Source organism: Falco punctatus, assembly GCF_963210335.1.
Source record: "Falco punctatus genome assembly, chromosome: 4".
NCBI lineage: Eukaryota > Metazoa > Chordata > Aves > Falconiformes > Falconidae > Falco > Falco punctatus.
In genome coordinates, this window is record NC_137583.1 from 112151123 (window position 1) to 112168947 (window position 17825).

General features: G+C 45.4%; 1 protein-coding gene across 1 annotated transcript in view; it reads right to left on the minus strand.

Annotated features, from left to right (window-relative positions):
• Nucleotides 1-17376, minus strand: part of SP4 (Sp4 transcription factor) — a 44780-nt gene extending 27404 nt beyond the window's left edge. Inside the window, exons 1-3 of the mRNA XM_080382874.1 lie at nucleotides 13887-17376; nucleotides 9213-9343; nucleotides 110-7406 (exon numbers count right to left, since the gene is read on the minus strand). Coding sequence (XP_080239000.1) covers nucleotides 110-116 — 7 coding nt within the window. The 5' untranslated portion in view covers nucleotides 117-7406; nucleotides 9213-9343; nucleotides 13887-17376. The remainder of the gene's footprint in view (nucleotides 1-109; nucleotides 7407-9212; nucleotides 9344-13886) is intronic.
• Between the last annotated feature and the right edge of the window lie 449 nt (nucleotides 17377-17825).

The window sequence follows — 17825 nt, forward strand, 5'->3', positions numbered from 1 at the left end:
GAAAAGGGGGAACCCGGGAGGGCGGGATAGAGGGGGGATGAAGGGTGGAGGGAGGAGCGGAGGGAGGGAGGGGTGTGCACAGGAGGGAGAGAGGGAGGGGGTTACATACCGCTCATCCCGCATTAATGCCCCGCTGAGGCGCCGCTCTAGGGGGGAGGAGAAGGAGGAGGAGGAGGCGGAGGGTGGGGTGGGGGTAGCGGGGAGAAGGCCGGTCGCAGCCGGAGCTGGGAGGAGCGGGACGGCCTATTTTTCCACGAATGGCCGCCGCTGGGTTGTGGCGTAGCTGCCTCTCTCTCCGCCCGCCGCCGCCGCCGGCCTCAGCCCGCCGCCTTGAGTGACAGCTGCGGGCCGGGCGGGCGGCGCGGGGGAGGGCGGGCGAGCGCCGGCGGGGGCGGGGCCCGTCGGGGCCCGTCTGACGCCCACTGAGCAGGAAACCGAGCCCCGCCGCCAGCCCCTCGGCCGCCCCTCTCCGCCTCAGCCCGGCTCCCCACGCCGGAGGCAGAGGAGGCGGGGCGGAGGCGGGACGCGGCTCCCCGGGAGCCCGGCCCCGACAGGCAGCGGGGCAGGCCGAGCGCCCTCGTCTTCCTCCTCCTCCTCGTCGTCTTCTGGCCGCCCGCGCCGGGCGCGAGGCGGCGTGGCCGCCGGGGCGCGCGCGCTTCGGGGTGGGGGCGGGGGCGGCCGTTGCCCTCGGTGCGGGCGGGCGGCCCCGGCTCCCGCGCTCGTGCCGCTCTTGACAGCGCGAGGGGCGGGCGGGCGGAGGGCGGGGTTCGGCAGCCGCGGGGCGGGGCCCGACCGAGCCGTAGCCTCGGGGACGGCCGAGGCCCGCCGCGGCTCGAGCGCTGATTGACAGCGCGCGCGCCGCCCGCCAGCAAACCCGGCGAGGGGCGGGCGGGGCCGTGCGCGGCGCTGGCCAACCCGGTGGCACCTGCCGGCCTCGCGCGCTCGTAACTGACAGCGCGCGGGAAGCCGCGCCGCGGCTTCCCCTGGGGCGCGGCCCCCCCCGCTCCGCGCGCTGCCGCGCCGGCGGCCCCCCGCCCGGGAAGGGGGACGCGGGACCCGCCGTGGTGTGTGTATCGACGCCAGAGCCCCTCGCCTGCTTCCTCCCTCCGCGTTCCTTCATAACAGCCTCCCGAGCCCGCCCTCCGCCTGCGCACCCGGCTCGGCGGGGGGAGTGCGGCCCTGGAACCCCTTCCACACCTGCCGGGGATATTGCCCGCAGCCGGGGGCGAGGGGGCGGGAACCGGCCTCCTCCCTCCCCATTGGCCCGGCCGCGGCGCCGGGCGCGCGGGGCACGCCGGGATATGTAGTTCAGGGCTGGAGCGGCGGCGGTGGCGGCGCATGCGCAAAGAGGAGGGGCGGTCGGGGGTGCGCCCTCCCCGGCAGGTGCCGTTCGGCGCAGTCTGCCGCCGGCGTGGGCCTGTAGGCCGGGCGGGGGGGGCTTGGCTCGCCTCGGCTCGGCCCGGGCTGGCTCGGCGCTGTGCGTAGCCTCGCGGCAGATTTACAGAGTGGGAGCCAGCCCGCCCGCCCGCGGCCTGTGGTGGGTCAGGCTGGTCGTCCTTGCATTAGAACCAGATAAATTATGGGTGGTGCTGTTGGCTTCCTCCAGTGCCTGTACTGGCTCCCCGCGGAGCAGGCCCTGGTGTGCGTGCAAGTGGGCCAGCGGGGTTGCCTCCTGAACCTGGCTGGTTTGGAAGGACAGCTAGCTGTGCCAAAACAGGTGGTGGCTGTGCTGTGGTGCAGGAAGCAGTGGATCTGTAAAAAAAGGCAGCATGGCAAAGCCTGCTAACCCCATTCAAACTTGGAAGAAATTTGACTGTAGTGGTGTACATACGCAGCTCTGTGAGTTTAAATTTTCTGTACTACATGCCCAAATTGTTTGTCAAGTAATACAGAGCACTCGCTAACCACAAGTCAGTGATGAAAGTGCCAAAGAGTTTCTTTTACCAGCTGTAAAACAGTTTTATCCTTCAGAGGAATGAAGATGCTCCTAATCTCTGTCCCAGGCCACCAGCACACCTTCTGGAAGATGGGAAATATAGGAATGTCAACCTTGTCCGTCGCAGTCGCAGTGATCGGAGGCCCCTGTGATTGCTTCCTGTGAGGGGATTCTGCGAGGAGTCCCTGTGAGGGGATCCTGCCAAGGGTCCCTGTGAGGGGATCCTGTGAACAAGGCCCACCCAGCAGCCGCCTGCAGCAGGGCCTGGCCCAGTCCCTCGGGCCGCAGCAACAATGTGTGAGGGAAAGGAATGTGAGGAAGGGCCCTGCGAGCATGGAGGGTAGGGAAGGAGGGAGCTGCAGGCGGGGGATTGCCCTGCAGCCCCCGGAGAGGAGGCCTGTTCATCCTGAGGGACTCCAGCCCACGAGGGGTACTCACGCTGGGGCAGAGGAGAAGCGCAGGCGGGAAGGAGCGGCAGAGAGGAGCAGCCATGAGCTGAGCAGAGCCGCCATCCCCACCAAGAGGGGGCAGAGGAGGTGGGTGATGCAAGAAAATAAAGTGAAAAACCTAAAACTCTACAGACAGGAGTTGCACAGATAACAGGAACCATCAACAGGCAGGCAGGAGCCTCACTGTCTTCAAGAGAAGGTCTGGAGCTTGGCCGCTGAGCACTTCAGAAGGGACAGTCAGTACAGATGCAGATGAGCTCCACAAGTATGTCAATCAGTAGCCTTCTGACAAGGATGTGCTAATTGCTAAAAGAAAAACTACTGAAGTGATAAGACTCAACGACACTAGGATAAAAAAATCGTGGTAGTGGGAGATCACGACCTCCTACTGAAATGCCCCCCCCCCCCCCCCCCCCAAGAGAGTGAATCCCCTGCTCGGGAGCATGCCCAGTAAATTTAAAATTAACTGTACCTTTAAACTGAAGCGAGAAAGCAACTAACTGGTAATTAGTTAGTAGATGTAGACTTTCAGCAGACCTAACCAGCTTCACTGTATAAATATGTATTGTGAGTACAACTAGGTATACAAGTTAGAAGGATCGATCCCCCTTACACCTGGCGCCACAATAAACATACCTGCTTTATAACTTACCCTGAGTTATAGAGTTTAATTCTACACGTCAGCAGAGTAAGAAAATGATCAGAAATAAACATGGCACAGGCTGTTACTATGTGTTGTATGAGGCAAAACGCACAGGTCCTGAGTAGTAAATGACCTTACAAATGCCGAATAAATTGCGTTCAGATAAGCAAGTGGTAAAAGCTCACAGTTTACAGCTCAGCCGGATCTCGGTGCCTTCTTCTAGGCAGTGCCGGGGCACAGGAACAGAGCTGCCCTGGGAGGGAGCTGGCCCAGCAGGGCAGCGCCCGTGTGGCCAGGGCACCATTCCCCATGTCTGAGCAGGGCCCCGGTGGTGGCCAGACCTGCTGATGGTGGTCATCAGATGACCAGAAGATGGGGCCACCTCCACCACAGGGCAGGGTCTGGGGCCGGGGCTGAGCTCTGGTGGAGCTCCAGCCCCATGGGCAGGGGTGGGGGTCCTGGGAGAGGGTGGTCTGAGCACCGCAGCCTGCCCGTGGGCTCAGGGCTCTTGAGAAGCAGAGTACAGAGCATCTTCTGAATGAAGCGTTGCATGAAGCATGGACAAATGTATTAGCAAGGCCACTGGGTTGTTTTTAGTGAGAGACAGTGAGTTTCAAGTCTTATGGAAGCTTTTAAACTTTCACTGGATTCTCTTGGAAAATCTGGCTCTAGGGTGCAATGAGCAAAAGCTCTGTCTCAACTCGGTGAGTGATTAAAGCAACAGATAAAAGATGGTGGTGGTGTAGGTGGTTTTAGTAGGGGCATCATGATTTTTATGTATTTTTACCATCCACAGTTACTCCTATACCACCTACTCCTTCCCAAATTCCAAATGTCACTCTCACTCAAATTCTTTCTGCCGACTTAGGCTTTCGGAGTCTGCCTCTTTCAGCATTGTTCCCACATGATCCAGTACCTACCCTCTGCACCCTGATACTGGTTCTTTGTGGGCTGTCATAGAAGTCAGCAGAAGTTACCTGTTGAGTTACATGGAAGCAGGATTATGTCTGAGGATGTATATGTGTTGACACAGGAGTCCCCAATGCTATTGGAATATCAGATGAAAGAAAAATATCAGAAATCAGGAAAAAATAAAAAGTTTTGATCACCACTTCCTTTCAGGCTGAGAACTTTAAAAGTGTGTTGACACTCAGAAAGAGAGCACAACGTGAAAATGTGTGGGTGAGCAAAGACCCACTGAAATGTGAGGTTCCTGGCAAGATGTAGCTCAGGTGTAGTATCATTTGAGGGTGGCTGGTTTGCACAGTAGCCCAAACTAAGAAAATCCACGTAGTGCTGAGTCTCTACTCAGGCACGGCCTCTCTCACAGTGTATTTATATTTTATTTAATTACAAAGAGTTTAGCTCCATTTTAATATTTGAATTATCTTTTCTCTGTATCTATATATGTAGCTTTTTCTCTCTCTTGTTTATCAGCTTTTACATTTTGTTTCTGTTTTTCTAATCTTTTGATGACATTCCTTAGTACCTTGATTTCATTAATTTTCTTTATTTTCTCCAACTTTTGCTTCTTGTGAAGTTATATCCATATCCCTGGATTTGCTTTTCCCATTTTTTTTTGCTACATTCTTTCCTCGTTCTAACACCCATTCTTATCTCCACCTCAGAAATATTCTTTCGTCCAAATTCTCCACCTGTGTTTTGCCTTTTTTTTCTTCTTTTTAAGCTTCTGAACTATCTTGTATCTTCTTTTATGTCATTTGTGGCTTTCTTTCTAAGCTGTCCTTAGCACTCATTAATTTTTCACCTAACACTCTGACTGATATTTTTGAACCTATTTGGGCATTATTCTACAGGGCACAGTGAGGCTCGTAATGCTGAACAGAGCAACACCTTAATATCTTTACAAAGAAAAAAAAAATAAAAAAGAGGGGGGCGTGAAGGGGGAGGGAGAGACAGCTGGCTGCATGCTCCAGTTTCATTGGTTACCCTCTGTACTGTCTGCCAGCACTTACATAGGTTGCATTTGGACAGAGAGAGGCAAGAGGCCAGCAGCTGTAAACAGCAGAGACAGTAATGAGGCGGTGGCTTCACAAAACTGTAAATCCAGTTGTAAGGTAGCTAGTGTTAGATTAAAAACGCTGCAGCCTTTAGATATAAGATGCTGAACTAGTATGAGACCACTCTGACTGAAGGTAGGAATGATAGTGAGAATATTTAAATAAACAAATGAGGGAATAATTTTTATCTGGCAGGAGTATGCAAGATCAGGTATCAGATAACCGCATTTCTGAATGAACCTTATTTGCCAGCCCACAGGCTCTTTTGTCAATTCTTTCATGCCCCCTTTCTGCTCTTGACGCTGCTTTGTCATGAAACCCATGTTTCCAAGAAATCTCTTTTCCTGTATATATGCAGTTTTAGTGCCTATTTTTCCTCTTTTATTTGGGCCCTTGCTGGAGTCTGGTGTTTTGTGGTAAACTGTCTTGGCTCCAACAACAGCAACTTTGAAGAATTTCATGATGGCATAGTGCTACTGATCAGACAGAGCCTGGACCAAAGCCACAGTGGAAATCACGTACTTGGCAAGCACACTCCTTAGGCATTGTTCCACATGATCCCAGGTGGACAAAGTCAGAGATATTTGACCTGCTTGGATCCTGTGGAAAGCGTCTATTGACAATACCATGGGAACTCAAGGCATTAATTCTTCTGTAGCATCCTTTCTTTGCAAATACATCAACCTGGGGGACCTCAAACAGTGCAGGACTGGGTTAGGAATCCTGCCTCCAGGAAAACCCATGGTAAAAATGAACGTTCCAGATTTGCCTGCCATGGCCCTAACTTGTCCAGGCCTGAAACACAAAGCTCCCCTTCCCTTCTACCACATCTATACGCATTGCACCTGCTTCATACTCACCTGATATTCTCCTAGGATGTCATAACTGTGTGGTAGTAACTATGAGAAACCCGGAATGTCTTAGACACTGAATCAAACATTTATTTATTCTGAACAGAATGCATGCAATAATATGAGTCTAGACAGGGCCCATGCTCTCCCCACCCTGCTACCATATCAACTCTGACCATTGGATGACAGCACATCAGACATTGTAAAACTGAGCTTTTGGCTTATGATAGAAAACTGGAGTTCACCTGACATTACTCAAGACATCAGACTTTATTCCTTGTCACAGTAACAGGTTACAGCTGTTAACCATGACTTCGGCACTTCCAAGAACACAGCATGGACATCAACTTCAGGGCATTAATTAATGAGCTTCCCCTGGCTTAGTCAAACGTATGCTCTTTCACTTCTCAGAATCATGTCAGCCAACGTAAGGGTGACGTGCATACCTTAAGGAGGTGATCATTCTCTTCTGTATACTTTTAAATACCTGATCTATCACAAATTTGAAAACTAAAATGAAGTGTGGGAATGTATTTGGAAGAAAAGGGACACCTGGCCTTATCAAAAGTCGCTCTTGCTTTAGCAGCTTGATGTGATTAAAAGTTTTATCTGCTCAGCAAGGCCACATGGTTGTGTGAGAAAGACACCTGGAAGAGGAAAACACAATCTTTGGCAGTTAAGCAGGCAGAAAAACAGGAGCTGATCTGGGAACTGATTACCACAAGAATGTCAACAATTTTAATGATGAGACTAACTGCTTGTATGCTTTTAACCAATTAGTATCTATACAGATACAGATACAGCAGCATGTGAACAGTGTATGTAACCAATAGAATTAAGATGTGACATGTGTATGAATATTAAAATTGTATATAAGTTTGCAGAAACTTAAGTAAAGTGGCTTCAACTAGGATCATATTGATATGTCATTGAGTCCGTGATTTTGCTCCTGCAGTGAAGTCTTGCCCAAAGTCCGTTTGAACTCAAGAAGCTACTTGACTCTGTCATTGTTATGAAGTGGTTTTGGCTTCTCTTCTTTTGTCCCTCACTTTTGGCAGATCTAAGTTTCTGCAGACATCTTGCCTTCTCCTTTCTCCCAAACCAGAGAGCCCCCATTGCCAAATATGGGGCATAACCCACCACCATCAGTGATAAATCAAGTAGGGAAGGAAAAATCTTGGGATGCACATGCTCACAACCGGGAGATTAGATACTGTTAAATATGTTTGAAAAATGTAGGAAGGCTGTGGGTAGAATCAAGTTTGACAGAAGATCAATGATTTTTCTTTGAGCTGGACAAGCACACACATCCAGCTACCATTTGACAGCAACTTAAGCAGTAATTGAAAAGGTCTCAGTGGAGATTTCAATGGATGAGATCAGAAGCTTGGATATCGGGGTGCAGGCACAGCCACTAGTGGCTTTTGATGGGTGAGTCTGTTGATCACAGCGTGCTGGGAACTTGGGGGATCATAGCCTGCTTCTGTCAGCATGGTCAGGAGAGAGCTGTGGGACACCCGATAATGATAAAGATTTAGCACCTTGCTAAATCACCCACACTGGCTTTGTCTTCCATGGTTATCTACAACAGCTTGCAACACAATTACTCCTTTCTTTTGATCTAGAGCATGGAGACCTGAGTACATGGAAAGTATTTTTTGTCCTTCAGTGACCCTGATGCAGCTGAGAAAGTATCCAAGAAAAATCTACTACCACTTCTTATCAAAATGATTTTCATTTCCTAAATTAACCTTGCTTGCTGTTGATTTTCCAGTCCTAACATGCTGCTAGAGCACTGATATAGTAGACTTATTCTTTGGGTCTCTGCATGGCTGGTTATCCTCCTCTACTTTTTCAACAGCATGTTTATACTAGTCATTATCTCACCAAACAAGGACTGAACTTACATAAATGTACTGTTAATATTGTCATTCCCATTCTACAGATCTCTTTTCACTGCTAAGCTGCTGCACCTGCATTTGCAGAACTCTTCTCATAGAGCCACACATGATGCTCAAAGGGATCCTGCCTTTGTCATCAGTGACAGGATCTGATTACACAGAAAGTCGTGCCTGATGTAACACCAGCTTTGCAGTTTCTTTTTATGTGGCCCATTGTGTGCAGGAAACGGCGCTTCTGGCTCAGGAAGTCTGCATGCATCTGTGCTGCCACTGACAGCACTGCTGCTGTGCCCAGATAGTGCTGCTTGCTCAGATCATCTTGCAAAAATGGAGAGGCCCTGACGGTGGATGTGGTGACAGGTCCATGGCATTTTATGTGAGGTTTTTAAAATTGTTAAGCACTTCAAAGACACAAGCATGATCCCTGTTCCCTATTCCCTGCAGTGAAACCAGGCTGGCAGCTTATGAAGTAACAGAGGATAGGAAAGTGAGACGCAGTTCAAGCTAGGATACTAGTTAACGTGCCTGTTAGACACATAAGCATAAACAGGATATACTGCGCTCTGCGTAATTTGCAGTTTGTGATCTAGATTTTGTACATGCTACCAGTGACCCAGTTCTGCACAAATCTTGTATTAATAAATGTAAAAATGCTGCATGAGAGAAGTGTCGATAACAATGCTGGTTCTTGTTTGAGAAAATCTATCAATATACCTGGAAATTCAAATCTACAAGTACAGCAGGTATGTGAGGTATGTGAGGTAGATTTTTTAACTGTGAACTCTAATAGAAAAAAACCCTGACAAAACAAGCACATTCCATAGTCTCAAATGTATTTTCTAATCTTGACTATGCAATATGATACAGTTTTGCTTTAATGAAGTTTCTGAGGTGAGAGAACTGAGAACATGAGCCACAGATGCTGGTTTTGTCTAGATCCAAGTCTCAGTGCATTTTGTGGTAGAAGAATGACCCTTGTAAGAGAAGTGCACAAAGAAGGGTACAAGTGGAAGTAAACTACTACTAGTAGATAATTTCCACCCAGGATTAGTGGCTCAAATGCCACTGAAGGATATAGCTAAGAGTAGCAAATTCTTGTTACCACAAATGAGTGCTTTAAGCAGTAGATAGCTTTGCTGGTGCACAAGAGGTTTAGTCCTAAGTAACAAATGAGATCTGATTTAAGAAGTAATTACAGCTGACTCCCTCTGTCACAGTAGCTGCAAGATAGTGAAGATTAGTGATCTTAACTGCAGAAAGGGTGTCCAAAGGCATAAAACCATGAAACCAAAGGCAAAATATTTAAGAAAATAAAATCCTTAGAATTAATTGGTAAATATTTAAGCACACTACAGTGAAATGGTAAAACAAGAAACGTATTGCATTGGATAATGGATAAAAATAAGCCTACCAGGAATCAACAGCAGCCCCAGCGATGCCAGGAGGAAGCAACACGAACAACGGCAGATGAATTCTGTAGCTGATGTGTGTATCAGAGGGGCTCTGTGGGGAAATGTAAAATTCAAGTGGCCAGAAACAAATCTGAAAGAAGATAAATATTTGGAATCAAAGACCTGCAGGCATCAAGAGGTGCATTAAGCTGTCTTGGGAGAACGGATCAAAGTCAGTAGCTATCTAACCTCTCTGCAGATGTTGCTACTTTTAAGGAGAAGACCACCAGGGCATGAATTTCTTTTTGCAGATAAGAAAGGCAAGTCACTGTCAGAAACCAGCATGAAAATATTTAGTTTTAAAACAAAAGAGCTAATTTGAGTTACAAGTTCCTGTTTCTTTGATACTGTAACAACAGTAGCTAGAATGAAAAAAACTGCAGGAGCTCATACTGTTTGCCTCGTGCTCCAAGGAACAGAGAATCTCTGATGAATATTTTTCTAATCTCTACTTAAAAAGCTGAATGATGAAGATTATACATCTTTAGGTGACCTATTTCTGTCCATAGCTATCCTTAGACTTAGAAGTTTTTTGGTTTAGCCTAAACCCTTCCTGTTGCAATTGAAGCCAGTTAGGTTTTGTCGTGTCCTCAGTGTCATGAAGAACAGTCAATAGTATCCCTGCTTATAAGAACCTTCTACATATTGAAAGGTTGTTATGAAATCACCTCCACACCCGCTATCAACTTTTATTTTTAAAAGAGATACTTTCCCCTATTCAATCACTCTCCATCTTTTAAACCTCCTTTTGTTTAAACTTTATTTTGTACTATCCTATTAAACTATACCAAATGAAGACTTCCGAGACGTGAGCTAAAAAACTCAGTTACTAACCCTGTCTTGCATATGATACATCTATTAAAATGTCCCAGGATGAGTTTTTCTGGTTTTGCATGAGCATCATATTGTTGACTCATTATCAATATGTGGTTTACTGTCACACCCCAGGTCTCTTTCTGTAGTGCTGTTACTATTCTCCATTTTGTATTTATGCATTTCATTTTTTTTCTTGCCGCAATACAGTGCTTGGTACTTGTGTTTATTGAGTTTCATCTTATTGATTACAGACCCTTCTCCCATTTATCAAAGTAATTTTGAATTCTAATCCTTCAGCTCCCTTCCAGGCCGTTCTGCTTTGGCATCGTGTAAGTGTGCTCTCTGTACCATCAACCAAGTCATGAATGAAAATATTACATTGTATCGTATCTTGGCTAGACCCCAGCAGAATTCTGTATCATATATATCCCTTTTCTTTGAAAAGACAATATAAATAAGACTTGAAGTATTTTATGCAAGCAATTGTGCACCTACTGTGTAGCAATTTAGCCCAGAAGAAAATATTTCTGTACACTGTCTATGAGAATGTCACGTGAGATAGTGCCCAAAGATTCCCTGAAGTCGATCGATACACATCACTTCTACTGCCTCTTTCACTGCAGGCCAGATACTCTGTTAAAGAAGGAAAATACAGCAGTTTAACAAATGTTTGTTTGCAACAAGTCTTTGCTTGCTGTTTCTTTTTCACTGACCCTTCAAGTGCTTTTAATGTGGCTGTTTACTAATTTATTAGAGTATTGTTCTTGATGTTGAAATTATGTTGACTGCTGATTCCTCCTTTCTTTATGAAAATAATATTGTATTCTCCTCTATTCAGACTCACCCATCTTTCATGAATTCTTGAAGATAGTGATGGCAATGAGGTGTTATGAATGTTTTAATTCTAGAACCACTCCACAGAAAAATGCTAAGGTAAATGCTTAGACAATGAGTGAATGTAGAAATGACATCTCTGTGCTTAAAATGAGTATTTTACTCTTGGTTTAAGAAGAGATAAATTAGGTAAGCATTGTTAAAGACAAAAATCTACAAGACAGAAAAGAATAAAGCAAAATAACTTATCAGAAGAAAAATTGCATGACCTGTGTATTAGTATTCTTTGTAGCTTTAACAGATTTTTCCTTCTAAATATTGCCAAAGGTTGTTTAAAGAAGCTATTTAAACAGTTATTAATTTTCTTTACCAAAACTATGCTATCATATAGTGCTGGTTGCCAAATTCCTTACTTGAAATAAGTCAATGGGCAAAAGGAGTGAAAAAGTTGAACAAAATGTTGGGATACAGATAGTGAGAGGTAGAAATACTGAAATATACATTATTTACATGCAACCGGCTCTTGTTATCCCCTTATCCTTCAATTTTCCCACTCTTGTTCCTCCCCACCTAAACCTCTCCCTTTTCCTGCATTTTGTTCCTCCACTAAACATCCCATATTAAGTCCTGTACGATTCCATACTGCTTTTCTCCTGCACCTACGATGTACCCCACCCCCGGGCAGCAACCCTCCACAGTGCTGCTCACTTGCAGCACCTCATTGTGATGGGTTTTTCACCTGGACACTGGGGCTAATGCTCTGTTGGGATGGCCCACGGAGGGGCCTGGGCAAGGTGTTCATTCCTTGGTTCAGGTTCCTTCCTGCCACTCTGCTCCTCGGGGCTTGTGGAGGTGGGTCTTCAGTGGGCTGGTGGCCCCTGTGATGGGCCTGAGGGTAGCCTGGCAGAGTATTAGTTGGGTTCCCCCCCTCCTGCTGCTGTCTCACTGAGCATCTTGGTGGGTGTGCAGGTGAGCTTTGTCACAGAAACACGCACAGAATAGCTCTTCTGCCGCAGATGGGACTCCAGCTTAAAAAAAAAAATAAACCCCCCAGTTGGAACCTTTCAAATGCAACTGATTTTTGTTAGTGTAATTTAAACCTCTCTGGAAAGCACCCATTTGCTGTTGGCCTTGTAAGCAAAGCTATCTCCATTTGATGTTATGGGTTGTGGAAGGTCCAATGATTACTTGAATCTGTTCCTTCTTCTGTTTTATGGGGAAAAAATGTCAACAAACCAGTGAAGAAAATGTGCCATTTTACATTGGTCATATTTCATTTTGGTATTTTTTCACCTTGGTTTTGCATTGAATTATGATGGGAATGTAAAAAGTGCTTTCTGTTTTATAAAAAGCCTCATGCAGATTGCCAAGATTCACCTCCAAAGTGTTAAAAGTCACATTCTAAATCATAACAAAAGTCTTCTCTTTTCATCAAGTTTTAGTTATTATGTGAGAGAAAAAAGGAAATTGCTTTTGGATACTCCTTGGAATTATGTGATGCTATAAGAAGAAGCTGTTGCTAAGAAATAGGAGAGTTCAAGCTTTTCTGCTTGGCAAAAGAATGTGGCCATGAACAGCTCTCCATCTGACTTAGAAGAGCACCTTAATTTATAGCTGCATGTTTATAAATTTTTATTTTAGAGCACAGGCACGGTTGCCTGGCATCAAAGGCAGCTTTCCTAGGCTGCAAATTTATTGTACTTTGCTGTCTTGGTAGCTGCACGTTGCAACAAGCAGCTCACAGAAGTGGACAGAACAAATTCGACACCATGTAACCCATTCACGTTAGTCTTCAGATGAGGAAGAACCAAGGAGTTGTAATGTCAGAGTTGTATCTCCTGCAATGGCAGATAACAACTAGATGCATCAATAGCCTTCTGCTACTCTCTAAGCTGAACAGGAAATCTAATTCATCTGTGCGGTTTCCTGCTGAAACACATATTTGCAATGACAAATGTATGAGCGCTGCAAAATTCAGTTACTGGATAGTGAAAGATATCTTTCATATTTTGGCTTGGTTTGTTTTGGTTTTTTTTCCTGCAGTGAAACATAAACTTGCCAAACAAGTGACTAAACTCAACATAAAACATAACAATAGAAATTGTTTCTCTCTTTACCTGCTTGAAAAATAATAATTAAAAGATAATTAAGAGAAAGATACATAAGGCTGTGCTGCCTGGCTGAGATGACTAAAAAGCATGCATGAACAGCCAAACTCTTTGGGTGCCATTAAGTCTCCCTCTGGGGGAATGCAGCGTTCAATCACTAAGGAGAGGTTAAGGGCAGAAAACAGCTGGGCAGTGGCTGCTGTAATCACAGTGGTGCAGGTGAAAGATTCAGCTCCCAGCAGCTAAACTATTTTGTCAGTTTTACAAGAAATTACATTTTAGGTAGAATTCCCTGGTCCCCATCCCTATGCTGACATTACTTATTTTTCCTGTTTTGAACAAAGTGTGAGAAAGTGAATGACAGGGATAACCAAAGTCAAACCTGACACCTTCTGTTTCATGTGACCAGCACACACTTTGTGCAAAGTTCTTGCAGAGTATCTTTGTAAAGCTGAGATGGCCACTGACAAACACAACAAAGCAGGAGGCATCTCTAGAAGCAGAAAACTGGCACACTGTAGCTTATGTGAGTTTGATCCCTTCTGCTATCCTGTATTAGAGGACATATTTGGGATTCCTCAGTTACAACTCTTAAAAATTTTTGCCAGAGTTTATAATCTCCCATTGTTAGAAACAGAAAGACTTCAGAAACATTTAACATAAATGCCTTCTCTCAGCTGGCTTGTTCTTGACAATACTCCTCTCACAATCAAAAAAGCCATGATCTTCATGCAAATCACAGTGATCTATACCAATGGCCATGGTCGTTGCAGCACTAGTCATTAGTAACCGCAGAGCGACATTAACGATAGCCTAGTTAAAGTCTTCTGGGTTCGGCATTTATTTCTATGTGCTGATTCACAGCCACATACTTACCTGTGCTGGGTTCATATCCAGCTGTGTAGTTTCCCAACTATCTTTAGCCACCTTGAGAAGGTGGTCTTCCAAAAAGAATGATTCTCCTTCTTGCCCTGCTGTACATCACCGTTGACTCCCTTGTGGTAGTGCCGGCACTTCTGCGGCTGTGCAGTGACTCAGAGAAAGCTCATTTAACCCAGCTGGAAAAAACAATCATAAAAAAAGGCATTTTCTCAGCTAGGTCAGCAAGCTGTTTCAACTGCCTGTGCTGACGAAGCAGCACAGCCCCAACACAGAGGGAAGGTGAGATGTGGCCAGGCAGAGACTGGAATCGCACATTTCAGCAGCAGTGGAGATCAGCTACAAGAGGTGTGAAACCACTCCTTCACCATGGGGTTAGCAGCATACCTCTGCACCCATTTTCCTTACTATCATGAGGCCTTTTCTCCTCTTCCTCCTTTATAATAGGCTTAGCCATGCAGTGAGACTGTACTTGTAGCAGAGCTGAGAACAGAGGCATTCTATGTGTGGGCCCTTTGCTGGCAGCGTGACCCACCTGAGAACCTCATGGCTGTTACTTCAGCTCAGGTTTCAAGCCCAGACTCCATATTTATGCACACTGGTTTTCGCTTCAGCTTTCGTGTAAGAACAACTTAACTGATGTGCTAGGAGGGGAAACTCAACTAGGAAGTGTGGACAGGAGAAATTGGTCTGACCTTCATAAGCTGCATGGGGCAGGGTTAACTTAAGTCATACGTAACAAAGAATCAAGCCCAGAATGAGGAATGCGTATCTCACAAGGGCTCTGCATGAGGCATGGTGTACCAGCAGCTTCAGGATATGTGGTGGCCTCACAGGGATTTTAAAGCATATAATTTGAATTTCATAGAGTATGTGGATGAGCCTACAAATAAGCAATAAGGATGAAACAAATACCATTACTTCTCAAAACATGTTTGAAAGTTGACCCTCTGTCTACCATGTTGCTGATACAGATGTTTACAGGGAGAGGATAATGGTGCTTTAACTGGTACAGCACAGTAACGCTCCCCGGAGAGCTACTATGGCATGTGAGAATAGCTGCTCCAGCACGCTCTGGCCTTGCTCCCAGCCGTTTCTCTTATGCCATAAGCTGAGCTGAGTGATCAAGCACTGCTATTCCACTGGTTTTAGAAGTCTCAAAGTATTCTGTAATTTGGAGAAGCTCCTTGCCTGAACGTTTCATGTTGTTTAAGAACTTCAGGCCTAAAGTCTGTTAGCTGTTTTTGGGGTTTGGTTTGTGGTTTGTTTGTGGGTTTGTTTTTTTTTTAATTATCATTGCAGACCTCTTATTATTTGTTTTCAAGAAAAAAAAAAAACCCAAACCAACAGTTCTTGATCATCCCAGTACCTCCCAGCCACACACACAAGTTAAGGACCATCATTGCCACATCCTACTATATGGCTTCTGGGGAGAAGGTGCTTGTGCCATTAGCTGTGCCTGCAGTCTGGGGAGAACCTGTCAGGGTTGCTGTTAGCCCAAGTGTCTGATATTCTAGTTCACCAGAAGAAGACCCAAAATCTGAAGAATGTGCCTGGGATGTGACTCAGAAGCAGATACCAGACACTCCAGAAAATAATCACTGAAAGTACCACTTCAGCATGAACAAGCCTGCCCTGCCTTCTGATCTTTTTAGCTTATATTTACTATTAGTGAAAGAACACACTAAGATGAGTCAGTAGTGAGTGAAAGTGATCTCAGTGGCCCAGAAAGCCTTACTCCCCAGCCCCTTGATCCAAGTTTTGCTCATCCACATGTTTCTGTCCCCTCAAGTACCATCCTTCCTTGTTCCAGCAGGACTTGTTGATCTGACTGCCTGTTGATTAATACTGGCTCCCAGGAAAAAACACGTTAGCTTCGGAGCTGGCATGCTGTAAGCAGCAGGAGTGAGTGGCTAGCACTGGGGCAGAAAGGAGCAGTGGGAAGGGCACAAAGCAGTGTGTGCATCAGCCATGGTGGGGTGTTAATTCAGCTTTCTAGAGCTGTGAAACCATCCCTTGAAGCTGAGGCCTGTCTTGCAATCAAAGGCAAGAGTATGATACCTATGAGTAAGGTTCTATAAACTGTGGTTAACAGTGTTGTTGCAGTTACTAATGTAGGCAAAAACTGGAAGGTAATGTTATTCAGGTCTTCCTTCACTGCAGGTATACCACTGATAATAGAGTAATATGCAGCTGAAACATAATTGGAACACTGAGGAAAGCTTGAGCTATTTATAGTATTTAGTAATTTAATAGGATAAAGTGCACTGATTGTAGTATTCATTTTCCTATTTAATTTAATTATTACTTCTACTTCTTAATTAATAATGCAATAGCTTATTTTTGTATAACACTTTTTTTTGCATAATTCCCATTTTGCATCAAAATTTAAGCAAGATTTTTCTGCTGTTCATAAAAAATGTATACCTACATACATACATTCTGAACAACTGCTTGAGACTCTAGACATTGTAACCTATGAGAGCTCTGTGAGATTCGTAAAGGCGATCTTATCTCTAAATCTTTGTTCTAGGATGTGTGAGAGACCTCTAATTTTTTACATTCTTACGTTCACAACACTCTAGTAAAACCAGAGTTTTATTACCCCCTAGTACAGATGGGATATCAAAGCACAGAGGTGTTAAAGCCTGTATTCCAAAAAGATGTTAAAGTGCACGGATCCCGCTAGCTGACTTGCCTAAGGTGCTAAGAAAAGCCTCTGTGGAACAGAAACTGAACTGAAACCTGCCAACTCCAAGATGATCTTCCTTACTGCTGGACTTCGTTGTCTCATTAAGATTGCAACAAAGAGTTCATTTGAGGCTGGGTTTAGAGAGTACTTCATTGAGTGTGTAGAAAGATTTTCATGTAATGGGAGTTTTGGGTGTCTGTCACAGGAGGGCAGAAAGGCTGTAAAATAGCTGCTGGTGTCCATGATGCCTTTTATGATTAAGGAGAATGAAAGTTTTAAAGTTTTGAACAATATAATATCTGTGACATCAAAAACAAGCTTAAATTAAGGAATTCTGGGTTATGCTGAAGCCCTGAGGGATTGAAGTCAGGGAGGCAGAGGCATTCCTCTGGGAAAAAAAAGGAGGTACTCCATAGATTGATTTATTAGCACTGCTTTAGAACAAGTTGTTGTTACTCAGAAAGCCAATGTGGTGACAGCCTGTGCACCTATTTGGGATGTAAAACATGGATTAAAAAAACTGAACAAACAAATGAAGAATCTGTTTTAAGGTTAAGTCTAAACTGAAAAAACAGGATGCTGTTATCTTTATATCTGCGTGTTATGGGCTGGCTTTGCTATATTAATCGTAGAATCATTTTGATTGGAAAAGACCTTTAAGATCCCCAAATACAACCATTACCTCAGGACTGCCAAGTCCATCACTAAACCATGTCCCTAAGCACCACATCTGAGGCCACACCTTGAATACCGGGTTCAGTTTGGGCCCCTCACTGCAAGAGGGACGTTGAGGTGCTGGAGCATGTCCAGAGAAGAGCAATGAAGCTGGGGAAGGGTCTGGAGCACAAGTCTTCTGAGGAGCGGCTGAGGGAACTGGGGGTGTTTAGCCTGGAGAAAAGGAGGCTCAGGGGAGACCTTACTGCTCTCTACAACTGCCTGAGAGGACGCTGCAGGCAGCTGGGGGTAGATCTCTTTTCCCAGACAACAAGCGATAGGGAAAGAGGAAATGGCCTCCAGTTGCACCAGGGGAGGTTTAGACTGGATATTAGGAAAAATTTCCTCACCAAAAGGGTGGTCAAACATTGGAATAGGCTGCCCAGGGAGGTGGTGGAGTCACCATGATAAAATTCTTGTCAGTGTTTCAGGTCATTTATGAATATTATCATGGCTCTAGATTTTGTGGCTTTATTTTATATGAAGTCAATGTGGTGGAGATATTTAGAGGTGGCTTGCATATGTTTTTT